The 27,854-nt window shown below is 40.2% G+C and overlaps 1 protein-coding gene across 2 annotated transcripts in view; it reads left to right on the top strand.

The window, feature by feature from the left end:
* The first annotated feature begins 4,959 nt into the window (after positions 1-4,959).
* Positions 4,960-27,854, top strand: part of usp10 (ubiquitin specific peptidase 10) — a 76,115-nt gene continuing 53,220 nt past the window's right edge. For both annotated transcript variants that reach the window (XM_034190334.1, XM_034190339.1), the window contains exon 1: positions 4,960-5,238. In XM_034190334.1, coding sequence (XP_034046225.1) covers positions 5,218-5,238 — 21 coding nt within the window. In that variant the 5' untranslated portion in view covers positions 4,960-5,217. The remainder of the gene's footprint in view (positions 5,239-27,854) is intronic.

The raw sequence follows: 27,854 nt of genomic DNA on the forward strand, positions 1-27,854 counted from the left end.
ACCTCTCGTTGGAACAGTAATCCAAACAACTAGCTCAATCCAAAAAAGATACACTCTGTTAGCGTCAATACGTTACCTCTCCGGTAAAAACGATATCTCGGCAATGAGGTGGAGATGCCGTCCTGCTGATATACCCCACTGATGATTGCCGTCAGCTGTCTCAGGTGATGGGTGACAGCTGTCACCGAGGCTGCTCCCGTGAGGCGGCGGCGCCCTCTGGTGCCTGGAGCCTGCACTCCAGGCAGGGCGCCCTCTGGTGGTGGTGGGCCAGCAGTACCTCCTCTTCAGCGGCCCACACAACAAACTCAGACAGAACAATCGGAGAGAAAGAGTCTAACCAAATACCAGCATTACTAAAAGCAGCCAAAGATAACGATATGTCTTTGGGATGGTTATGAGTAATTTTTTTTTTCTCTAATAGTTAAAATTTTATTAGCAAAGAAAGTCATGAAGTCATTACTAGTTAAAGTTAAAGGAATACTTGGCTCAATAGAGCTCTGACTCTTTGTCAGCCTGGCTACAGTGCTGAAAAGAAACCTGGCGTTGTTCTTATTTTCTTCAATTAGTGATGAGTAGTAAGATGTCCTAGCTTTACGGAGGGCTTTTTTTTATAGAGCAACAGACTCTTTTTCCAGGCTAAGTGAAGATCTTCTAAATTAGTGAGACACCATTTCCTCTCCAACTTATGGGTTATCTGCTTTAAGCTGCGAGTTTGTGAGTTATACCACGGAGTCAGGCACTTCTGATTTAAGGCTCTCTTTTTCAGAGGAGCTACAAAGATGTGCTCAATGAGGATGTAAAACTATTGACAAGATAATCTATCTCACTCACAGAGTTTAGGTAGCTACTCTGCACTGTGTTGGTATATGGCATTGGAGAACATAATAAAGAAGGAATCATATCCTTAATCCTAGTTACAGCACTTTCTGAAAGACTTCTACTGTAATGAAACGTATTCCCCACTGCTGGGTAGTCCACTAAAGTAAATGTAAATGTTATTAAGAAATGATAAGACAGAAGGGGGTTTTCAGGGAATACTGTTAAGTCTTCAATTTCCATACCATAAGTCAGAACAAAATCTAAAGTATGGTTAAAGTGGTGGGTGGACTCATTTACATTTTGAGCAAAGCCAATTGAGTCTAATAATAGATTAAATGCAGTGTTGAGGCTGTCATTCTCAGCATCTATGTGGATGTTAAAATCGCCCACTATAATTATCTTATCTGAGCTAAGCACTAAGTCAGACAAAAGGTCTGAAAATTCACAGAGAAACTCACAGTAACGACCAGGTGGACGAAAGATAACAACAAATAAAACTGGTTTTTTGGACTTCCAATTTGGATGGACAAGACTAAGAGTCAAGCTTTCAAATGAATTAAAGCTCTGTCTGGGTTTTTGATTAATTAATAAGCTGGAGTGGAAAATTGCTGCTAATCCTCCCCCTCGGCCCGTGCTACGAGCATTCTGACAGTTAGTGTGACTCGGGGGTGTTGACTCATTTAAACTAACATATTCATCCTGCTGTAACCAGGTTTCTGTAAGGCAGAATAAATCAATATGTTGATCAATTATTATATCATTTACTAACAGGGACTTAGAAGAGAGAGACCTAATGTTTAATAGACCACATTTAACTGTTTTAGTCTGTTGTGCAGTTGAAGGTGCTATATTATTTTTTCTTTTTGAATTTTTATGTTTAAATAGATTTTTACTGGTTGTTGGTGGTCTGGGAGCAGGCACCATCTCTACAGGGATGGGGTATTGGGGGGATGGCAGGGGGAGAGAAGCTGCAGAGAGGTGTGTAAGACTACAACTCTGCTTCCTGGTCCCAACCTGGGTAGTCACGATTTGGAGGGTTTAATAAAATTGGCCAGATTTCTAGAAATGAGAGCTGCTCCATCTAAAGTGGGATGGATGCCGTCTCTCCTAACAAGACCAGGTTTTCCCCAGAAGCTTTGCCAATTATCTATGAAGCCCACCTCATTTTTTGGACACCACTCAGACAGATGAAACCAAGGTTAACATGTAGATGATGAGAAGATTAAAAAAACAAAACAAACAAAAACAGGTTGGAGTAGGTTCTTAATCCTAAGTATACAACATTATCAGACAACCATGAACAGTTTACACTTATTATAAACCCAAAGAGCCTTGATTATTTTCATATTTATGGCTTCCTGAACCCTAACTGATTTTAAATCCCAGCCTGACTGGAAAATCACTAAAGGCCCTCGGGCAAGGTCCTTAATCCCCTGGTTGCTCCTGGTGTGTAGTGAGCGTCTTGTATGGCAGCACCCTGATATTGGGGTGAATGTGAGGCATTATTGTAAAGCACTTTGAGTGCCTGATGCAGATGGAAAAACGCAATATAAATGCAGTCCATTTACCATTTAATGGTAGAACCCCAACAGGCCGTGTTATTGGCCTTGGCATGTTTGGCGGCCAATTAAAATGGGTCCGTGGTGTTTCTTGATGCGATCGAAGTAGCATAATGAATTCTGAAGTGTCCACGGCTATAGTACCTGCTCAGATTCAGCCAAATTCTATCACTGATAGGATGGAGCTTCACAATGCAGATGGCTCATGACCCAAAAAGCAGCCCAAGACCTTCTCAAGGCAAAAAACAAACAAAAAACAACAATAAAAATACTTCAACCTAACACAGCTGTTTTTCACTTAATGAGGAAAAACCTGAAAATAGAAATTCAGATTTTCTTCATTTGTCATTTTTATGTACAGCTTAAAAAAATGTTTTGCTTACTCCATACAGAATATAACATTTAGTGTAACATATGAATGATAAATATGAATAGATATAATAGGTAATTATGGGCCATGAGGAAATACGGGTCATAGAAAGACCCACAAACAAGCAGCAAATGAAGGAGGCTGTAATAAAGGCTTGGCAAAGCATCTCAACAGCGAAAACTCAATATTTATTGATACCCATGGATTTCACCATTCGCGTCGTCATTGACCAACTATTATTATTAACAAGAATCCTTATATTCATAATTATTTTAGTTTATCCATTGATTTTAGCCTGTGAAAATGAAAGGAATATGTATAAAATGGTCAAAATTTCTTAATGGTTAATGCAGTATTTTTATTAAAGCCTCTGAAATAAAGCTGAAAGCCTACACTTCAAAATGAGAAAACTTTTTGTCACTGTCCAAATTATTAACACAGCTGACTTAATAATAATAACCAGGCATGCACATAACTGGTACTCATGGTGGTTGTGCATGCTAAAAATAAATGATGCGCAGCAGAAAACACATGGGAAGCACTTCATAAGAGGAAAGCAATGACAGATTGTAGGAAAAGTGTTTCCCTCTGCTGTGCATCAATGATGTTTAACACCATGAGTACCAGTTATGTGCAGCCCTGTTAATAAGAGCACCAATCAGTAATAGAATTTTAAGGTGTTTACTTTGAACATTGAATGTGTCAAGAAGCAGAGCAGAGAACCCACTCTTGGAATGTCACGTGCAGAAACAAGATGGACCATTTCACAGATTAGAGCTGTCAGAAGAAGAAAAGGACCTTAGAGTCTACATAGACTGACATGTGACCTTTGGTCATCCTATCAGTCAGTAAATCAACAAGGCAAACAAAGTGATGGCCGGGTCAGAAGAACCTTCTTATCGCTTCCAGAAACTACCTTTTAAGATGTCTACAAAGTGATGGTCCACATCTTTAATATGTGAACACAATACGGAGCCCTTTGTTAAAGGAGGACATAACAGCATGAGAAAATGTGCAGAGATGAGCAACAAAGCTGTTTCCTTAGAGTTAAGCTATTGAGAAAGACTGAGAAAGCTGGAGCTACGAACCCTTAAATAGAGGTTTGACAGGTGTTGCAACTGAGACATTCAAAATGATGAATAACATCTGCAAGCCAAACTAGAAAGAGAACAAGAGGGAACTTCCAACCAGAATATGTGGTATCAGCTCCCAACATCATTATTTTTTTATGCTGTCTTGACAGAATTGGGCTGATCTGCGGCTAAAATACAGTATTACCACAAAACAGCAGGGTATTGTTTTCATCAGCGTGTGTGTGTGTGTAGACAAGATACCTCAAATACGGCTAGATGGATTTCCTTCAAACATGGTGGGACTATTACTTGGATAGGTGTCTAGTGGTGATTAGATTTTGGAGTAGTTTGTTCAAAGGTCAAAGGTGGACAGAGGATGTTAGTGTAATGGTTTGCACATTGGACTGTGACACCAGTAATCTGGGTTTGTTTCCCAGTCGTGGTCAAGCTCCCAAATGGCACCTACGAACAAGCGTGTTGGGGAAGTGGAGAGAAGCGTGCAGTGGGCCCTTCTGAAAATAAGCTTATTGCTTTTGTCGGCTACCCATGTAAAATAGGGACCTCTTCTTCTTCTTCTAAAGGGCAAGATCAATGAAGACATGGTACAAAAAAACACTTTTTTGTGTATATCTCAATAATCAAGAAGCCTAGATGGATGATCTAAAGCATATATTGATTAGCAAAATATTTGTGATTGATTGATATGAATGACTTTCTAATTTAGTCAGAGTCATATGATGAAGTGGTATATAGTCAAAAACACCACTGCAGATATACGTATATTTACTTGTACACTTATATTGTGGTGTATAGAGTGTGCAGTATATACATACACGCTGAAATAGCAGATTAGTCCTGACTATATTAGACTAATGTAATGTGATACCTGTTTGTGTTTCTTAATGTACAGTATGTTTGATTTGATTTAATTCATTATTATGGCATTGTGTAAAATATTAAATGAATAAACACAAGCACTTATTTCCATTGTGGTCATTGAGGATTAAACATGAGTACAAAATAGAATAAACAGCGACAAACTCAAACCAATAAGATGAGTATTTTTTTTTAAAACCATCACATTTTAAGGACTTTTATTTTGAAACCCGAGCTGCCCTGTGACGCTGTCACTACAACCGATCGATCGCGCGCACAGGCCAACGAGACGCTCCACAGAAATGGCGGCGAGTAGAGCAGCGTGAAGTGCTGATGCATTGCATCGATCCCACACTTGCGACTGCTCGGATGACGCCAGGAAAAATGATAATGACGTCGGAATAGGACATCGTCTGTAACTGTCATTACAAATCTGCAACACCTTCCTTCCCGGGAGAAGTTTAATTTTTTACCAGCGGAGGAGAGAGAGAGAGAAAAAAGTCTCACCGGGAGCAGCAGCATGGCTTCTTACAGCAATCAGGTAGCTAAGCTAGCTGGCTAATGCTAGCATGCCACTGTGCGCTTTACACCCGCGTTGGTGAAACAGTGTGAGCGCATGTTGCACCAATTCCACGTTTCTAATTCGACTGAGTGTGTGTCGATACTCGCAACGTATGAGTTACGGTGTCGGTGACGCTAAAAACGCATGTGTAGGAAATGTATGCTAATGGTCGCGAACAGCGTGGTAACGTGAGCTAACAGGCCTCAGCTTCCTCCATTCAAAGAAGCCAGCGGGGCTGTTTGCTGCACGGTATCACGACAGGACAGCTACCTTTTGATAAATGACGGGGAAGCACGGTAAATCTAAGGTTAGTTACACTTTGGCTCGCAAGTGTCATACGTTCTATACTCCAGTAATATAATGTAAAGTGCTGCGTGTGTCTGCGGGGCCCACCTGCTCACACAGGCCTGCTTCAAACCCTCATTTTCACTCCATATGGAAATAAGTGCAAATGATTTACGCTCTGGGTGGTTAGGGACCAAGTTGTTAGCTTTGTCGACTTTTGAATGCAATCGTTCGCAGCTGAATTGGGATGATTTGGTGCTGTTCTGTTGGCGTTGAGCTAGCCAGCAGCATTACACAAGTGGTGTCAGTCAGTGTGCTAATTATTAGCTCAATACAAATGCAACAGTATGGGCCTTCGATGGACAGCAAACACGTATTTAGTGCCCCATTGTTTTACAAAACGAGTTAGATCTCGCAGCGTACTGGGTGAGTGGTGTGCGCGGTCTCGAACTTTACCAACGGCAACACAAAGTTAAGTAATCTGTGGAAGTTGGCTGTCATGTGGGAAGGCCCATTTTGAGATCCATACAGACTCACCAGGTCTGAACTTTCAGTAAAGTAACGACACCAGATCACTTTAAACCTGAGGCAAAATGATTTCAGAAATATCTCTTCATAACGTTATCAATGAGTATAAACCTTATGGTACTTTATCACATTTTTGACTTCTTCCTTGCGTTGATTTCATTGGTTTATCTTCACTAAAGTTGACTTTGTGCAATAAGAGAAAACTTGCCCTGCTTTTAACAGTTGTAATGTTTCAGCCATCTGTTGCCTAAGTATTCTTTCATTTTCTGTATGTGTTTATTCCAATTAAGGGTCTTGGGGTGGTAGGGTGGGGTTTGGAACCTATCACTGCAGTCATTGGGCGAGTGCACCAAGGACAGACCACCAGTTTATCACCAGACCACAAGACGAACACATTCGCACACTCACTCGCACGGGAACTTCTTGTTGTGGGGCAACAGTGCTAACCACTAATCCATCCTGCTGCCCAAGCTAAGACTTTTCTGATTATGCTTGTAACCATCATACTGTTATTAGATATTTACTGATTAGACATTTTAGTTGTTAAAAATATTTGTTGTTGTTGTGGTAGTAGTAGTAGTATTTGAGTTGAGAAAAAATGTCTTCAAACTGCACATTTAGTACAAGGGTGTTGGGGGGGGGGGGGGGGGGGGGCGTGTCCTTTCTGTCTGGAGTTGCCCCTGGATTCCAGTCTTTGAGCAGGAAGAATGGAGAATTTGTGTTTTTATGCAGAAAGTGTGACTGACTGAGAGGTAACTTGGTTTTATCAGCACTTTGTGTCATGTAGTCATCAGAAAAAGACTTTAAGCATATGTTTGAGGGGAATAAAAAGGAAACAGTTTTTTTTCTTTTTTACTCGTTGCGTGTGTGACTATTTTCAACCGTAGCCGTTCTAACTGGCCATGTCACAGTGAGATGATGGCGAGTTTGAAAGAAATGCAAAGCTTGTAATGTTTGTGAAATTCATCACAGACACAAATGTTAGTGTCTGTGCAGCTTTTGGATGTGTTAGAGGTAATAACAATGCATTACTTATGTTTAATGTTATTGACGCAGGCCGCGGTCCCAGCTGACTGACTGCCTTGTGAGTAGTGTATAGCTTCTAGGTAGCGCATGTGTGTAATTCTATATACCAGAATAATGGTGGACTCTTTGAAAGTACAGAAAAATGGCAGGTTTGTTTCTAAAAGAGAGGAAAAGAATCAAAAGAGTAATAGCTGCAAATATCAGTCAGGCTCAATAAATCAGTTGGGCTTGAACAAGCTTTGCTGAGACCCAGGATGGTGAGTTGTGTCCCCTCGGGGTGTTTACACAGTGCTGTCACGTTTGGTGTTGCTAGTTTGGACGGTTTCCCACCCAGTTGGGTGGTTTTGAATTTTATTCAGAGTGTTGCCAGGTTGGGCTTTGTTGCTAGATTGGATGGTTTTGAATGTTATTGTGGTTAAAAATAGCTTTGGGGTGGTTTGGTCTGTCTGTATGTGGCCCTATGATAGACTGAGTCCTGTCCAGGGTGTACCCTGCCTCACGCTCTGACTGCTGTGATAGGTGCCAGCCCCCTGTGGTCCTTAATTGGAGTAAGCAGGTATAGAAAATTGATGGATAGATGGTTTGGGATCTGTTTGGTGGGTTTTAAAAACTTTGTTTTACTACCAATTTGAAACAAAATCCAGGATTGCATAGTCAGTATTCTACATGACATCACCAAATGGTTTTGTAGTAGCTAGTTGTGAGCAGTAGACTTGATTGGTTGCTGTATTTTAGTGCTGTAATTTTTTTAATGTATGCCCCAGCTGCTCTCGTTTTATGATTAGGAATTTTGTGTGTGTGTGTGTATTAGGTGTAACGATATGTGTTTAAGTGGCGATACCGGTATGGCTTGATTGCGACTGACATCACATTTCACATGATCCTCTCTGATTCACTTGTCTCTATCTTTGATGTATACAATTCAGTGGCAACATAGGTCAGTGGTGGAGGTATGTAGTTTTTCTGAAGGTTTTCAAGAACTAAGCAGCGCTGACAAAGATAGATATTGTGAAAAGATGGAAGAATGTGGGGGGGGGGGGGGGTGTTGAACGACATTCAAACAGAAAGCAAAACGGAATATGGACGAATTGAGGTTGTCGTCAGATTCGTTCACATTTTTCAACAGTTTGAAAATTCTGACAAAGCGCCAGCTACAGAAACGAAGCTGGACGACGGTTAAACGATTTTTTTCAATTTATTTTCGTTTATATAGCGCCAAATCACAACAGAGTTGTCTCAAGTACACAAGTAAGGTCTAACCTTACTAACCCTCGGAGTAACAGTGGTAAGGAAAAACTCCCTCTGAGGAAGAAACCTCAAGCAGACCAGACTCAAAGGGGTGACCCTCTGCTTGGGCCATGCTACAGACATAAATTACAGAACAATTCACAAAACGAATATACAAGAAATGCTGTTGGTGCACAGGACAGGAGGGTCTCCAGCACAAATACCACACCCATCTCCGGATGGAGCTGCACCTTAAACAGAGAGAAAAAACAGAATCAGGCATCGGAGAGACAAGAAATGCAGTATAATTTGCCACCATTAAACAACAAGAAATACTAAGGTGATCGCTGATCACTAGCCCTAAGCTTCACTAAAAGACCCAGGATTTAGGTAAAGTTGAGGCTGCGGCCCGCTCCGTTTACTAATAAAAATTAAGAGTAAGAAGCATAGAACTATACTATATCGGTATGCTAGCCATACGAAAGGGAAAATAAGTGCGTCTTAAGTCTGGATTTGAAAATCTCCACAGAATCTGACTGTTTAATTGACACAGGGAGATCATTCCACAGAACAGGGGCACGATAAGAGAAAGCTCTGTGACCTGCAGACTTTTTATTCACCCTCGGGACACAAAGTAGTCCTGCACCCTGAGAACGCAAAGCCCGGGCCGGTATGTAAGGTTTAATTAGGTCAGCTAGGTAGGGAGGTGCCAGTCTATGAACAATTTTATAGACTAGTAGCAGAACCTTAAAATCTGATCTCACTGGGACAGGAAGCCAGTGAAGGGATGCCAAAATGGGTGTAATGTGTTCGAACTTTCTGCTTCGTGTCAAAAGTCTCCGAAAGTCAACGCAAGTCCAAATTTCTTGTTTCGTTTTGGTTTCGGTGTCCTTCGTTAGTGCCGTGTGACTGGGGCTTTAGAAATAGCTATTGCTGTGAAAGGAAGCAAAAAAGAGAGGAAGATAATATTGTAGCTTGTCGGGTTTATGTCAGACCTCTTAAGATTTGAGAGCCATTGGCGAGTTAATACTTCGATTTGGGGTCCTTCACGCTGTTTAACAGTAGGTAAACTATAAAACTTGACTCTTTTGCAAGCAGAAGTGTTAGAACACTTGATAACTGTGCAGGTACCACCCATTTTGCACCTTGTTCAATGTCTGCCACTGTTATACAATAAAGATGGCAGAGACAGGCGAATCAGAGAGGATCATGGGAAATATGCAATGACAGTGCAATCAATCTATTTGTGGCCAATATTTGCCTGCAGTAAAAAGTTTCAATTTAGCAACACACTCTTAACACAAAACTTTCTTTAAATGTTTTGCAGCATATGCTAATTCACAGAACTTTTCAACATGACCTTCACACAAAAGTGCAAGGAGCTATAAATCAGGGTTGTGAAAACTTGTCATGGGGGGGGGGGTTGTACTCTGTCATCGTCACTGAGTTTTTACAATGTCTAACGCAAAGTCTTTTTTTTTTTTTTTTTTTTTTTTTTTTTTTTTACAACATCCTGCAAGTTTTATAAGCCTGCTGAGGAAAAATAACTCACTCAAAGCGTGGCTGTTACGACAGTTGTCGTAATGCGGGAGTGGTTGGTTGCTGCGTTGATGCTAGCATCATGTGGACATTGCATATTTTAGAACCATCAAGCTTTTAAAAGAAGAAATTTCAGCATGTCTATGTCACGGAGCAACGTCGGACAGATGGAAGATGGTGAGAAAGACTGAAAATTTTATAAGGACAAGAATCCGTGGAATTGTCGCAGGCTTGAATTTAACACATCCAAAAGCTAAAAGAAATGGGAAAAGCAAACTGCATCTTGTGCCCTCAGGAAACATGGTAAGAAATTTTTTTTGATACTGGAAAATAAACATTGTGCTGTTCAAACAGGATTTCAGACAAGATTGTGACTTTGTTAATCTAGATTTTCTTTCATTGGAAAAAAGACATTGTGGCTTTGAATGGATTTACAGTAAGAATGTGATTTATTTATTTATTTTATTATTTTTTTTACTATATTTTATTTTACCATGACTTTCAAAATATTCCACAAGCTTTAGCTGTGGTTTTTGAAATGCTTTTCAGTCTTTTCAGTATTCATGAATTTCATGTAGTTTTTTTTGTTCTGAGTTAATGCATAATTTGCTTCACAATTAAAGGAAATCATTCCAGGCCCTACTTCCATATCATATTCTGTTATTTCAACGTTACCATTGATGGTTCCCCCTGTAAATTTTCCTTGGATTTCACAATTTTCATTTCACAGCCCTGATAAATAACATTATGAAGTTGAACAAATAAATAAATACAGCTGACACAACGGCAGTCTGCTCACTGCTTCCTTCTTCCATGCCAGTCTGTGGGACAGCAGCTGACATTTAACAAAATTGGAGGCTCTTGCACGCCTCCAACTTGTGCAGAATGCTGCTGCTTGTTTTTTAACGAACACTTCCAGAGGTGAGCATATTACACCTTTAGTTTACTCATTCTGCTGACTTCTAGTTTGTTTTAGAATTGATTTTAAGATTTTAATGTTTGTTTTTGAAGCTATTAATGGCCTTGCACCTTCCTACTTGTCTGAAATTTTCATCACTTACAGTAGGGCATTACGGGCATCTGGTCTGTTTTACTGAGGTGTTCCAAGGTTAAAATACAAACTCTGAGGTGATTGTGCGTTGACAATGTAAACGTATGTTTCAGTTGAAACTGAATTGAGAGAGACACAGGGAGAGGACTTCATTTTTACTGTAACACGAAGTGCCCAACATTTTTTGAACCGAGGGCTACTTTTAAAGTTGACGGTGTATCAAGATCTACCAAGCCATATCAAACGCCATAGCGTAGCCACAGTATATTGTGCACCAATATAATAAAACAATTTTCTGGTAGGTTTTAACAATAATTACTTTAGTGTTTATGATTTTGTGTTTTTGCTATTGTTGTTTTTGTCAGTGCAGGTACAAAGACACTTTTCACTGCACTTCATACATTCTATATTTGGGTGATTAACTACAGGCACTATTGGCCTTGTAAATGTAATTTCCACCACACCATTGCCTTACAATATAAAGCGCCTTGGGGCAACTGTTTGTTGTGATTTGGCGCTATATACATGTGCTCTGATGTCACTGTTTATCTCCATAGAAACTACCCAAACAATCTTTCATACAAACTGTTTAAAGGGACATTACAGTGTTGTGGTGGAAATTATGGCAATAGTGTGTGACAACTACATTTAAAAAAAAATCACAACAGTTGTATGACATTGAATACCCCAATTATGTTTTGATTATTTTACTGATATTTTATTCAGAGATATTTTAAAACATTAGAAAAAACGTTTCTTTACCATTCATTTTTATCATTGAAGATCAAAAGTCTGGGTGTGGGACAAGCACAAAATGGCAATATTAGCATATAATGATGCTGAAAAAAGGTGAAAAAGTCATCATAGACTACTAGAACAAATTTCTTAACACACTTTCATTGTAAAGATAACCATAAAAGTGTGAAATTTCCCCTTTTTTTCTGTTTTTCATACAGTATGATAAAAGGACATAATAAAAGTTGTTCCCTACCTTAGTGGGACTTCTGGCACCGAGAGGAGGAAGGTAGTCTCTCATAGTCCGGACAGTATTAGCTGAGAGCCAGCCATAAGCAGGCACTCGTGCATTCTCTTTCTGCATTAGATTACAGATTTGGACATTCAGGTCAGGTGTTGGTCTGGATTTGATCTCAGTGTCACTTTGTGCAGTCAAGTCTACTGCTAGCTAATTGTTCATTTTGTGATAAAAGCATGGAATTGGCACACACATTCTAAATTAACTGTTTATTTTCAGATATGGAGCCATCCTGGAGCTGATCTCTAGTGAGCTACAGGAGTCAATAAAGAGTTACACAGGGGTCAAAATTGGAGCAACTGTAACTTTTGACCCCTGTACAAACTGAAACTGGGCTTTGTCACCATTTTTGCTGTTTTTACCATATAACTCCATGGTATTCAGTCATAGATAGTCCAAACTATACCTTTTTGGAATTGTTATGATCAGACAAATGTGGTATAGTTTTCAAAGTGATTGGAGCATTTTAAAATTTTGGCCCCTGTACCTCATTAGAGGTCAGCTCCAGGATGGCTCCATATCTGAAAATAAACATTAATTTAGAATATGTGTGCCAAATTCCATGCTTGTATCAGAAAATGAACAATTTTTATGGAAATTTTAGATAAGCTGCACCACAATGCATATTCAGCATGGTTTGAACGTTTCTGAAATTCTTTCATTTCAAGCAGGAGACCATTCCAGAAATTTACCTCTGCTGAGCCACTTAACGTCTGTGTGCAGCAGATGTGTCTCCTCCAACTGCGAACAGAATAAATGTGTCCTCAGACTCCTGGCCTGAACAGAACACTGCAGTCTTGTTCACCACATTCATCACTCTTCATATTTATGGACTATGAATCATTGTGCTGCTCGCTGACTTTTCAATTCCTGGACTTTTCAGGCGAGCAGAGGGGATTTTGTCGGGTTAACATTAGAAGTTAGCATCGTATTTATTTCATCGTATTGCGAATCATCTGAAATGCTGCTCCAAATTCCCTTTCTTCAGTAAAGCCACATTTACATTGCAGATAAGATAGATGGATTTGTCATTTGAATAAATGAAAAAATAATCCAGGATGAAAATGATAATTTTTCCTTTCTTATCCACCATAGAAGAGCTCTCCTTCTCTGGCGTTTAACGTCAGCCGGCATCCTTGTTGGTGCATTGCTGCCACCTGCTGCATCAGTCTTACAGCAGACTAAATCCTCACGAGTCCAGTGACTGACTTTTTTTTTTTCATGCGATCGACTGGAACTCAGCTCGCAAACAACTGGTTGGGCGCGCCAGCTGTAACACTTGCTTTGACAATGTAAACATGTTTCCCATGTCAGTAAAGCTCCATTGAATTTGAAAATTGAGAAGGAGAGACAGACAGAGGGAGAGAGTGCTGTCTTTTCTTAATAAGTCTATAAAAATAAGGCAATAAGTCTATAAAAAATGAAAGTACTTAATTCTTTCACCAAAAGATCAAATCTAGGCTTTAATTTTAGATGCACCTTCTGGCAGTTTGTAGCTGAACTTTCAGGTCTCCTTTTTAAGAAATTCCTCATGTAAAATCAACAGTAATGATAATATTAAAGCAAACGGAGCGCTGGTATCGGATCAGAAGTGAAAAATTGTGGATCGGTGCATCCCTACTTTGGACACCATCTGGTAAAGGACTATATAAATAAAAGTTTGATTGACCAAATCAACTAGTGTTGTGGGTGGTACTTTGCTCCTATCCAGAAAGCAGCGATTATGCATAGGTGATAATGTTTAAAAGGTTAAAAACACAATATTTGAACATGGCATTTGCTCCCTTCTTCAAAAATGATACACTGTACAGTGGTCCCTCGTTTATCGCGGGAGTTCCATTCTAAAAATAACCCACAATAGGCGAAATCTGCGAAGTAGTCAGCGTTATTTTTTTACAATCATTCTAGATGTTTTAAGGCTGTAAAACCCCTCATTACACACTTTATACACTTTTCTCAAACAGGCATGAACATTTTCTCACTTTTCTCTCCTGTGTAAACACTCAAAGTTCAAACCTTAGTAGAAAAATAAGTCCAATATTATAGAATGAAACCAAAGATCAAAACCTGTTTTCAGGTCCAAACATTTGTTTGAGAAATAAAAACAGAACGTTTTCCTAAAAATAATTCTGATGACTTTTAGAACTAACAAATTTAATTTTAACAATCAACCTACGCGGTTGGGCACATAAGAAATTATTAATAGTGACTCACCAGTATTTCACAGTTCCTCTGATTGTGCCTCTTCGTCCTGGTGCCGCTCTGCTGTCGCGTCTTTTTCCACTGAGTGACAAGTCGGTGCAGGTGTCTTTTTCCGAGTGAAGAACACAGTTATGGTTAGTTGTTGCCGCTGTTTTTTCTTCTGGGTGAGAAAATTCTTATGAACAGGCACACTCAGAACACAATGCACATGTTCTTGATTCGCGGTGATGCCGACCGGTGCCGCAACCGGCCTGCTTGATGAGGACACAGAACACAATGCGCTGTAAAAAAAAAGAAAAAAAAAAGCATGCAAAATTGGACTAAAAAAATCTGTGTAACTGCGAGGCCGTGAAAGGTGAACCGCGTTATAGCGAGGGACCACTGTAGTTTTATTCCAGTGAGGCAGAGAGCTCAGGGCTGTACGCTTAGCTCTCGAGGTCACTTGCTGTGTCAGGCAAGTTTGGGGGTGTGTGTGTGGGGGTGGGGGGTGTATGTATATACAGACAGTGGTGAAAGTTTTCCAGAAATCCAGGTTTTTAACTTACGTGGTGAACATTTTGAGGTTATTTTTGATAGCATACATCAGAATCCATTAACATGCATTACCGCCACCAAATAGTTGGTGGATGTGCAGTTTTTATGGTTGACGGTAGAAATTATATGAATTTGGCCTACAGTAGAGATTTGGACTCCACCGACCAATCATGATAATGCTTCCAGTGCAACCTGCAGAGTTTTTTTCGATTCAGGAAACTCAGAAACGTCTGTGAAGCACTGCTCCTTTCCTGCAGCAGACAAGAGTGCGGGGAGGAGGGGTGTTCTGAACTGAGGCATGTCTCTCACTGACACAAGGAGTGTTTTGAGCAGTCTCTTTAAATGTTGTCAAAGTAGTACTCAGAGTAAGTAACGGCAAAATTAAGTTTCTACTGATAGAGACTTCTTGCATCTTCATTATGATTAGCATTGGCTGGTGGGATTCCCAGGTACTTGCAGCTGGTCTGTGTGTTCGCTATCTTACCTTCTGGTAACTCCACCTCTTTGCCACTATTCGGCCATACTTATCCAGTGGGTGGTCTTGATCTAGGAACCTTCTGCTCTGGAAATGAGCGCACTAACCCTACGGTCACATTTGCTACAAGCGACGGAGGCAAAGCAACAAGCTGCCATCAGAGTGGGCATACTGCAGTGACAAGAAACAACAGTCGGTGCGCTGCCAACTAGGCGGGGCCAAAATTGACTAGAAGTCTATTTTATGGAAATGCTAAATGGCACAACATGGCGACTGCCAATGTGATGATTTGGAAAGGCACACACGTATCTGCATATAAGGTTTCACAGTTGACAGTGCATATCAGAGCACAAACCAAGTAGGAAGTTGTCTATGGACCTCCGAGACGGGATTGTGTTGAGGGACAAATCTGGGGAAGGGTACTGAAATGTTTCTTTACATTCTCTTATAAATTTTCCACTCTTCATAACAATTCTTCTCCATTCCTTATCCTGAAACACACATCAATCAATCAATCAATCAATTTTATTTATATAGCGCCAAATCACAACAAACAGTTGCCCCAAGGCGCTTTATATTGTAAGGCAAGGCCATACAATAATTACGTAAAAACCCCAACGGTCAAAACGACCCCCTGTGAGCAAGCACTTGGCAACAGTGGGAAGGAAAAACTCCCTTTTAACAGGAAGAAACCTCCAGCAGAACCAGGCTCAGGGAGGGGCAGTCTTCTGCTGGGACTGGTGACACATCCAATGTCCTTTTCCCATAAGATGTTTACATTTTTACAGTCACTACCGAGTGCGGAGCTGACTCTTTTGTAGAATGTAGAGGCGCGATGATGACGTGGTGGTGAGGCCAGATAGTCCAGGATGCAGTTATCCTTATTTTGTGGAGGCAGTGACATGACACGATTCCTTATCTGGAGATATTTCCAGAAATGTCACTTCCCCCGAAGGTGCTATTTTTTTCAGTAAATCATAAGACATGAACACTTAATTTTCATACAAGTTATCAAGTGTACAGATTTTTTTTGATTGTACCAACTCTTCCAATAGACTAGTATCCTTCCAATACAAATGCAGGGTTTTGCCAAAGAGAGGAATATGACTGTTTATAATGTGATAGTTTAAGGAGTTTATGCATTTTCATTGAGACTTTTTTGGAGTGTAGCATAATAGGGTTGGAGATGTTGCCTGATTTCTGGGAGAGGTATTCTGTGGGTGAATGGGGAGGACAAGGACGGTTCAATTACAACCCAGTCTGATCACTTTTGGTCCAGTGAATGGCAATTTTTGCCATCTCAAAAGAGATATAATACAGCATAGCGTCGGGTAGACCAAGCCCTCCCTTGTCCTTTGAACATAATTTTTTTTTTTTTTCCTTCCCTGAGAAAATGTTTAACTAATGTCTCATATTGACCGAATATTGCTGGGGGCACTGTCACTGGTAGCATCATAAGAGTATAGTTAAATTGTGGTGAGACAACTATCTTTATTACATTCACTTTGCCCCATAATGTCAGCTTAATTTTTTTCCCACTTATGCAGATTAGTTTAAATTTTTTGCAAAATTGGCTCAAAGTTTAATGCTGGCATTTCTTCCACCTCCTGACTAAGTTTGATTCCCAAATATTTCATTCCCTTTGAAACTCATTTAAATCCAAATTGAGTCATTAATTTTCCACTACTTTGACCCAATATGGCATACAACCCCTGGCAAAAATTATGGAATCACCGGCCTTGGAGGATGTTCATTCAGTTGTTTAATTTTGTAGAAAAAAGCAGATCACAGACATGACACAAAACTAAAGTCATTTCAAATGGCAACTTTCTGGCTTTAAGAAACACTATAAGAAATCAGGAAAAAAAAATTGTAGCAGTCAGTAACGGTTACTTTTTTTAGACCAAGCAGAGGGGAAAAAAATATGGAATCACTCAATTCTGAGGAAAAAATTATGGAATCATGAAAAACAAAACGCTCCAACACATCACTAGTATTTTGTTGCACCACCTCTGGCTTTTATAACAGCTTGCAGTCTCTGAGGCATGGACTTAATGAGTGACAAACAGTACTCTTCATCAATCTGGCTCCAACTTTCTCTGATTGCTCATGGTCTCATGGACCATTTTCTTCAACTTCCACCAAAGATTTTCAATTGGATTAAGATCTGGACTATTTGCAGGCCATGACATTGACCCTATGTGTCTTTTTGCAAGGAATGTTTTCACAGTTTTTGCTCTATGGCAAGATGCATTATCATCTTGAAAAAATGATTTCATCATCCCCAAACATCCTTTCAATTGATGGGATAAGAAAAGTGTCCAAAATATCAATGTAAACTTGTGCATTTATTGATGATGTAATGACAGCCATCTATCTCCCCAGTGCCTTTACCTGACATGCAGCCCCATATCATCAATGATTGTGGAAATTTACATGTTCTCTTCAGGCAGTCATCTTTATAAATCTCATTGGAACGGCACCAAACAAAAGTTCCAGCATCATCACCTTGCCCAATGCAGATTCGAGATTCATCGCTGAATATGACTTTCATCCAGTCATCCACAGTCCACGATTGCTTTTCCTTAGCCCATTGTAACCTTGTTTTTTTTCTGATTAGGTGTTAATGATGGCTTTCGTTTAGCTTTTCTGTATGTAAATCCCATTTCCTTTAGGCGGTTTCTTACAGTTCGGTCACAGACGTTGACTCCAGTTTTCTCCCATTCGTTCCTCATTTGTTTTGTTGTGCATTTTTGATTTTTGAGACATATTGCTTTAAGTTTTCTGTCTTGACACTTTGATGTCTTCCTTGGTCTACCAGTATGTTTGCCTTTGGTTCAGAGTTTAGACACAGCTGACTGTGAACAACCAACATCTTTTGCAACATTGCACAATGATTTACCCTCTTTTAAGAGTTTAATAATCCTCTCCTTTGTTTCAGTTGACATCTCTCGTGTTGGAGCCATGATTCATGTCAGTCCACTTGGTGCAACAGCTCTCCAAGGTGTGATCACTCCTTTTTAGATGCAGACTAACGAGCAGATCTGATCTGATGCAGGTGTTAGTTTTGTGTTGAAAATTTACAGGGTGATTCCATAATTTAGTCCTCAGAATTGAGTGAGTCAATATTTTTTCCCTCTGCTTGGTCTAAAAAAGTAACCGTTACTGACTGCCACAGTTTTTTTTCCTGATTTCGTATAGTGTTTTTTAAAGCCAGAAAGTTGCCATTTGAAATGACTTTAGTTTTGTGTCATGTCTGTGATCTGCTTTTTTTTTTCTACAAAATTAATCAACTAAATGAACATCCTCCGTGGCCGGTGATTCCATAATTATTGCCAGGGGTTGTAAGTGACTCTTTATTAATGTAGACTTTCTTTCATTGAACAAAGACATTGTGGCTTTTAATGGACTTACGCTGTTTTCAGCGGATTCTTGTGTACGCAGATATTTCTTAAAACTTTGTCGTGCTTACGGAGCACTTTTTTTTTTAAACCACAAGGCAAAAGATTATATCTGTTTCCATGTGGACAAGGCCTCCATGTGTGATTTTTATATAAACAGTAAAGCTGAAGTTGCAGAAAATGGCTTCGATTGGTATTTGAAAAGGTAAAATGCTGGCACGTCTTCCTGACCTCTACTGCCATCAAGCTCTAAATTTCTGGGTAGAGCCCTGGATACAGGAACGTCACTGAAAGGCATTGGGTTGAAACAAATCAAGCAAACCTTGTCGGTTAAGCAGTCAAGCATGGATAAAAAGTGCTGTGACAGTGTCTGGTTTTCATGTCCATGTCCATTATGATCTGTCATTTGACATTGTGCACATTATTACCATACGAGGTCTGTCCATAAAGTATCGTACCTTTTATTTATTTTTTTAAACTATATGGATTTGATTCATATGTTTTCACGTCAGACAAGCTTGAACCCTTGTGCGCATGCGTGAGTTTTTCCACACCTGTCGGTGACGTCATTCGCCTGTGAGCACGCCTTGTGGAAGGAGTGGTCCCGCCCCGTCGTCGGATTATCATTGTCTGGAAATGGCGGAATGATTTGGGGTTTTTTCCATCAGAATTTTTCAGAAGCTGTTAGAGACTGGCACCTGGAAACTATTCGAAAAATGTATCTGACTTTCGGTGAAAGTTTTACGGGCTTCAGAGAGAATATGGTCTGGTAGTACAGCTTTAAGGATGCTCAACGCGCCTCGCTCCGAGCTGCAACGACACGGCACACGCCACCGGACCATTTCTGAGTTGATGGCTCTGTGGATACGAGACCGTCGTGTGCTCTTTCTCTGGTTATCACAAGAGCTGGACATCAGCCATTTTCCGGCAGATTTCACTTTTAACAAGAGATTTTGTCATGGAAAGCCGCGCGGAGGCTTCGCGCGTCACGACCGATTCGCTTTGGAAGCGAGACAAAGGAACACCTCCGTTTCGGCGTGTCAGAGGACAAGTTGGGACATGTCTATCTCGGCTTTCAATGCTTACCAGTCCAGTAAGTATCAGTGAAATTGTGGAGAGCTGGACATGTCCCAACTTGTCCTCTGACACGCCGAAACGGAGGTATTCCTTTGTCTCGCTTCCAAAGAGAATCGGTTGTGACGCGCGAAGCCTCCGCGCGGCTTTCCATGACAAAATCTCTTGTTAAAAGTGAAATCTGCCGGAAAATGGCTGATGTCCAGCTCTTGTGATAACCAGAGAAAGAGCACACGACGGTCTCGTATCCACAGAGCCATGAGCTCAGAAATGGTCTGGTGGCTTGTGCCGTGTCGTCGCAGTTTGGAGCGCGGCGCGCTGAGCGTCCTTAAAGCTGTACTACCAGACCTTATTCTCTGTGAAGCCCGTAAAATTTTCACCGAAAGCCAGATACATTTTTCGAATAGTTTCCAGGTGCCAGTCTCTAACAGCTTCTGAAAAAAGTCTGATGGAAAACCCCCAAATCATTCCGCCATTTCCAGACAATGAAAATCTGACGACGGGGCGGGACCACTCCTTCCACAAGATGTGCTCACAGGCGAATGATGTCACCGACAGGCGTGGAAAAACTCACGCATGCGCACAAGGGTTCAAGCTTGTCTGACATGAAAACATATGAATCAAATACATATAGTTTAAAAAAAAAATAAAATAAAAAGGTACGATACTTTATGGACAGACCTCGTATTTAAGTACAAAGTACCATATTTTCTAGAGTACAAATTGCAGTTTTTTTTTTGTAGTTCGTGAGACACTGCGATTTATAGCCTGGTGCAATTTTTATGTACTGAAAAAAATTTTTTACGATTCACGACCAGGAATTTTCATTACAGTGGAAATGAAGAACACAACATTAAACTGCCTTTTTTATTTTAAAAAAGCAAGAGATGGAAACTTCCTTTCAGAGCTCAATTACATTCAAAACTATTTTAAACTGAGTAGGGTCACACTTAAATGGTTCGTAATACGAGTGATCGTGATGGTATTACTATGTACTGTGAGCTTTTCCTCATGTCGAGCTCCAGAGATAAAATACAGTTTGTAGTTATATTCATTTCGAGCAAATAAATATGAATAAATATCTTTATCAACATCAAAGCATCCAGTGGACTGAAACAACTAATTAAATGAACATCTATTCCCATGAGTGAAACACAGTAAATGCCACAGTGAGCTGATATAATTGGAACTCAGCTTTTAGTTGATCCACTGTCAGTCACTTCCCACAAAATTAATCCACAAAGATAAGTCCATGTTGGGCTCAAAGTTCGACCCACGTGTGATAATCCATCGTTAATTATTAAATGATGAAGCAGAAAATTTCTGAACAGCTAACTTGACACTCTGGAGACTCAAATAAAATCCAGTCCATCATCCAATCACAAAACGTCCCAAATAATTACGTGAGAGCACCACACACAGGCCTGGCATATGTACTACAACGTTAAACGGAGCTTCGAGGCACAGAACTTGCCTCAAATATTTTTTGTAATCGCATTATTTGACTTACTCGACTAATCGTTTCATCCCTAAACCATTTGATTGGATGTAATAATGGATGGCAAATGTATATTTTGCTTTTTTGTAAATTGGCATTGAAGTTGAAGGTGGGCTTAAAGAGTGCATGGGCTTAATGGGTACACTTACCGTAATAAAGAACACCACAAAAAAGAAAGGAACAAAGTTCTTTGTTCTTAAGAAATAATCTTTTTAACTGGAATACCACAATTTTTTTTCCCTATTTGGAAGAAACATTATTTGCTTTTTTAAGAACATCAAGAAAATTGAGTGAGCTTATAAATTTTTATAAATGTATTACAAAAAATGTTTTCTGACGTTAATTTTACAACGTTTTATTGCGTTACATGTATATTTCACAAATGATCTGTTCAGTCAATTAAGCAGTTTATTTGCTGTTCATTTATTAGCTCTTAGCTCCTGATTTCTAAAGCAGTGTTTTGTGTTGTGAATACATAAATGATATACCGGGTTTTCAAACGTTTAATTGTTGCATGTACACTAGAGGCTGACATTTTTTGGTAATCCCACGGGTCACGGGATTCCCGTGGAATGGGAGTCAATTTTGCTATTTATCGCGTGATTGGGACGCTTATGGGATTAAAAGTTAGTGGGAACAGACGGGAGGGGGAACCAAAGTTTTAGGCACCGAGCCGTCCTGCTGTCATTTGGGTGGTCAATTTTCGAAAGACACTGAAAAAATAGCAGGTGGCTTTGCTTAAAGCCATCTAACATTAGGACTGGGTCCAATCCCTGCAGTCGTGTGCGTGCGTGCGTGTTATGAGCTCCTTCAGTTAGTGCAGAGTGAGAGTGTGCGCTGAGCACAGAATGAAGAAACACAAACAAAGCTGTGGTGCTGCATTTATTTCTTGCTGGACTGTTCTGACGGTGTGTCCTGTTCACACCGTGTGCGCCTGTCGGTGACAGTTACATTGAATTTATGAGATGAAATAATTGGTCAGAATTCCTTAAAAATGAGAATATATGAATGAACAGAATAAAAATCACACACCTGTTTAAAAAAAAAAAGTTGATGTGGAGAAACTGCAGTGATGTTCAGAAGCAGAAATCACATAAAGCAGCTGAGAACTGAACTTTATCAGGCTGTTATTTTCCAAAGATTTATTTTAGATGGCTTAATGCAGTTGTTTTATGTTCAAGCACAAAACGTGACTGAGGAGGAGAAAAAAAGATTAAATGAACTCTAGTTAGAATAAAAATACAAGCTGCTGTTTTTTATTAGGCTGCATCTCTGAGTCTCATTTATTTCAAAGTTACCTGTTTTCAAAAATCATGAGTCAAATCAGGCTGCATTGTTCAGTTTTTTCTTCACGTTTGCGTTTTTTTTTTTTCCCTTCATAAGAGTTTGGTGTTTTTGTAAGTTTGAAAAAACCAGTAAAATGTTAACACTTTTCTTTATAGCATTTCTTTATTTCAGAAATGGAACATAAACAACCACAAATCAAAAGTAGGGACTGTATGTAAAATGAAAATTAAAAATGCTGCACTATTCCCAGTTTCTCCACTCAAACCCACAGAAGCCAAAGGTTCTTCCAAAGTTGTCTTGATGGTGTCCCTCACTTGTCTTCTTCCAGCATGGACATATAGTTTTTGAGAACTGCCTCCCTGACACAGGTTTACCATAAAGTACCACACGGTTTGTATTTCTGAATGATTGATATAAATAAAGTCTAAGAAATATTCAGTGACTTGGAAAAGTTCATGTAGTCATCCTCTGACATTTCTCAAGAAAACTCACTGTAAAAATTAAGTCTTACATTTAGAATAAACTGCCCTGTCCCAACTGTTTTTTTTTTTGTTTTGTTTTTTTTTTTAAATGCTGCAGGCCTTAAATGTAGGAATGGATATATTTTAACAAAAAATAAATAAAAATCAAGCTGACCACACAAAACATAAAATACGAGGTCTGTCCATAAAGTATAGGTCCTTTTTATTTTTTTTCAAAAACTATGTGGATTTCATTCATATGTTTTTACATCAGACATGCTTGAACCCTCGTGCGCATGCGTGAGTTTTTCCACGCCTGTCGGTGACGTCATTTGCCTGTGAGCACTCCTTGTGGGAGGAGTCGTCCAGCCCCTCGTCGGAATTCCTTTGTCTGAGAAGTTGCTGAGAGACTGGCGCTTTGTTTGATCAAACTTTTTTCTAAACCTGTGAGACACATCGAAGTGGACATGGTTCGAAAAATTAAGCTGGTTTTCAGTGAAAATTTTAACGGCTGATGAGAGATTTTGAGGTGACACTGTCGCTTTAAGGACTTCCCACAGTGCGAGACGTCGCACAGCGCTCTCAGGCGGCGTCATCAGCCTGTTTCAAGCTGAAAACCTCCACATTTCAGGCTCTATTGATCCAGGACGTCGTGAGAGAACAGAGAAGTTTCAGAAGAAGTCGGTTTCAGCATTTTATCCGGATATTCCACTGTTAAAGGAGATTTTTTTAATGAAAGACGTGCGGACGGGTCCGCGCATTGGGACGCAGCCGCCGCTCCGCTCCGCCACAGGAAAAACACCTCTGCTGGAAGCCTTAACGACAAGTTGGAACATGTCCAGCTGTTAAACAATTTCTCATATACTCACTCCACTGAAAGCCATCAAAAGCCGCCTGGATTTTACAAATGGTTATCAACACGGAGGTGTTTTTCCTGTGCCGCCGCTCCGCGCCGGCTGCGTCCCGACGCGCGGACCCGTCCGCACGTCTTTCATTAAAAAAAATCTCCTTTAACAGTGGAATATCCGGATAAAATGCTGAAACCGACTTCTTCTGAAACTTCTCTGTTCTCTCACGACGTCCTGGATCAATAGAGCCTGAAATGTGGAGGTTTTCAGCTTGAAACAGGCTGATGACACCGCCTGAGAGCACAGCGCGACGTCTCGCACCGTGGGAAGTCCTTAAAGCGACAGTGTCACCTCAAAATCTCTCATCAGCTGTTAAAATTTTCACTGAAAACCAGCTTAATTTTTCGAACCATGTCCACTTCGATGTGTCTCACAGGTTTAGAAAAAATATTGATGAAACAAAGCGCCAGTCTCTCAGCAACTTCTCAGACAAAGGAATTCCGACGAGGGGCTGGACGACTCCTCCCACAAGGAGTGCTCACAGGCAAATGACGTCACCGACAGGCGTGGAAAAACTCACGCATGCGCACGAGGGTTCATGCATGTCTGACGTAAAAACATATGAATGAAATCCATATAGTTTTTGAAAAAAATAAAAAGGACCTATACTTTATGGACAGCCCTCGTATGTTGGTTTCATACAGCCTGCAGTTACAGAAATAGAAGTCAAAGTAAATGTCAGGATCATTACGTGTCCACCACCACATTTTGAAAACCTGTAAGACCACAGGCCATGCATTGTCGATGTTTTGTGTCTTTTTTAATTTGGATTAAGGCAATACGTGCCTCCCTGTATTACCACAGATGACCTGTTCCTGTTGCCACATCTTCTGAAGTAAGTGCTGCTCTGGGGGTTAGTAAGGTTAGACCTTACTTGTGTGAAGCGCCTTGAGGCAACTCTGTTGTGATTTGGTGCTATATAAATGAAAATAAATTAAATAGAAAATTGCAGAACACTAAAGCCTAAAAACTGAAAGAAGAGGAAAAAATGGGAGCGGTACAGGAGCAGGAGTCATTCTGAATGGGAGCGGGATGGTAGTGGGAGTCGTACCAGGAGTAGGATGGGACAGGTATTTCTTTTTTTTTTTTTGTTTGTTTTTACTTTGGATTGGGATGGGACAGGAATTTTTTCTTTGGGAGTGGGACAGGACAGGACTGAAAATTTACTCCCATGTCACCCGCTAATGTACACCTCACATATGATCATCTGTACAGTGGGTCAAAGAAGCAGTTAACTCACATTTTTTCTTTCAACATTAATTAGCTCATTAGCTGTGCTCTTAACCTCCTGTGTCTTATGGCCCAGTCACACGGCACTTAACGAAGGGTGACGAAGCCCTGACGAAACAAGAAGTCTGGACTTTCGTTGACTGTCGTTGACATTGTTTAACCTTCGCGCAGCTTTGTTCCTGCAGCGGGCGCTTCGTCAGGATTTTTAAACTGTTGAAAAATTTGAACGAAGGGCAACGAAAACCTCAGTTCGTCTGTTTCGTTTTGCTGTCGTTCTTGACGTTTTTTAATCGTTTGTGTAGTTTTTGTGACGTTATTGTTTAATTTGACTACGTTGGAGCAGCTGAACGTTTTCACACAGCGCAGAAGCCGGTTTGTGAGTGCTGAGGCTGCTGCTGCGTTCATGTACCGTCGGAAATTACAGGGCTCAGGCACATTACATAGGCCAGAATTAATCTTTTGTGTGGATATAATTAATTATTTTGCCACAAGCAACTGTTGAATTTGAAACGAAAAAGTTGTGTAATTTCCGACGATACTTGAATGCAGCATCAGCGGCAGTAGGAGCTGCTCCGTGCGTTTATTATTTTGTATTAAATATAACAATCTGAGTGTAGGAATGACAATCCAGTCCTTCTGTACATGTGGCAACAGGCAGGATGATATAAAGAGCTGTTCTGGAAGGAAGAATTTACGTTGTGGATCAGTGATCAGCTGGTGGAATAACCGCACGAGTCAATGCGCGCGTTCACACGCACTGATTAATTTACTGCTCTAATATATTCAATCATCTTTACACTTATATTTATATTTATTCTCCCTTTTGACAGTTTTCTGTTATAAATCAATATATATGGCTTAGAACATAATACAAGTGATACAGCAGTGACCATGGAACACTTTTTTTTTTATTGGAGCAAACGGAGCGCGCATCGTGTCGACAGACAGTGTGGATTCTGATGATGATGGAGATGATCCCTCTTTTGTTCTGGACAAGGAACCAGAGCAGGTGGTCCATCGACATCTCCACAGATTCTGTTTGAAGTTTCTCCAGGACTCAGGCGCTGTTCCAGCGCCGAGTACTGGAGCAGACACGCTCTGCTCTAGGCGCGTTTCGTTCAGATCGTGAGCTTCAGTTTTAAGTTCCTCTTTCGTCCCTTTTGCGCTCAGACTGTTCGGTGATAAAAGCTCTTTCGTCTACCTTTTCTCAACGAATTGTAATGTTTTTTACTTTTTCCCTTCGTTCAGGAATCGTTGTGTGCCGTATGACTGGACCATTACAAATGAATAATGTTGTAATTAAGTTTGCATTTCCTTGCGTGAAGTGGTAAATGCGCGTTACACTCCGGTGTGATTTATGTAGTTTTTTTTTCCTTCTTCTTCTTCTTAGAGGCATTTTTGGACAGGTGTGACTTAATGTCTGGTGTTAAAATACGGTAACTGCGAGCTGGCCACGCCCTGGGAACGGCCATTGACAAACACCCACTGCTTATTGTTCTGATTTGTTTGCTAATGAGATCACAGGGTACACTCTTGGCCACACATTTCCACAGAATGATGGCACTGTGTCCTTTCCTTTCCCAATCACTGCAGTTGATGACGTGTTTATATATACTGCAACTCATGTAGAACGAACCAACCATAGCAGACAAGAATGTCAAAATTTTAGGCAAGTAAGAGGGTTAAGAAGCTGATGGTCTAGTGCAGTAGTTCTCAGTCTTTTCACAATGAATATCAATTGGAAAATACTTGGCTTCCCAAGTACCACCATTACAACTGGAATTTTAGTTTATCAATTAAACTCTATTTATGTAGCACCAAATAACAAAATGGCGGCCCCAAGGCAAAGCTAAAAATAGCAGAAAGCAGTATGGATTGCTATGATTTGGATCAGTAAGAACTAAAATTAATGACTTAGTGTTTTTGTTGTGGCCTGGGCTGCCACTATTAATTGACTAGTCATGATTACATTGGTTATCCAAATCATTGGCGACTAATAATGTCATCATGAATTTTTAAAGCTTTGTTAATCTCTCAAAGCTGCCACTGTACCTTCCGCTGCCTTTCTGTTCTTGACACATGCGCAGTAGTGGTAATCCGTGTCAGCTGTGATCTCTTGCAGAAAGCACAAAACAAGTAGGACATGAGAAGTGCAACTTGCTGAAATGTTGGTGACTTATGGAAACAAATGCATATGTAAAATGCAATATATCGAGGCCAGAAAAATGATTGTGTTCAACTTTATATATCGAACAATAAGTACATAAGGTTATCGTAACAGCCTAGTCGTGTGGCATGTGATGGCATGAAAGCAAAGTGTGCCGAAATCTCTAGTTTTATATTCGAAAAAGGCAATGTAAACAAAAGGAAATCTATGAATTAAGGTATTCATTTTCCACAACACTGTGGGACCACAGGTCTTTTGAAATGAAACTGGCAGCGGAACTAGTTTTATTGTTGTACATTCAGAATTGGCTGGAAGTTTTAGTGATGCAGTGTGCGCTCGTCGGCTGCTGGTGTTGCCGCTGCTGGTGTTCTTTTTTTCAACTCCGGGTGACCACGTGCTTCAGAAATGCTTCACTATTTTTCAGTGTGCCTATTGAATTGGTCATATGAAGCTTCTTACCTGGGATATTATCGAATCCACAGTGCACAAAATGCTTGCTTTTAATGTTGAATGCTCATTCAGATGTGACATCAGCCTGTCACGATAGCCAATTTTGCTGGATGATATATTGCCTCAGTGGTGGGCACAGAGCCGCTAATTAGTGAAGCGAACTTTTTCGTTAGTGGATTAGCTTTTCAGTTAACTTTGAAAACCATTAGCGGACCTATT

The sequence above is a fragment of the Thalassophryne amazonica genome, chromosome 2, assembly GCF_902500255.1.
Source record: "Thalassophryne amazonica chromosome 2, fThaAma1.1, whole genome shotgun sequence".
NCBI classification, from domain to species: domain Eukaryota; kingdom Metazoa; phylum Chordata; class Actinopteri; order Batrachoidiformes; family Batrachoididae; genus Thalassophryne; species Thalassophryne amazonica.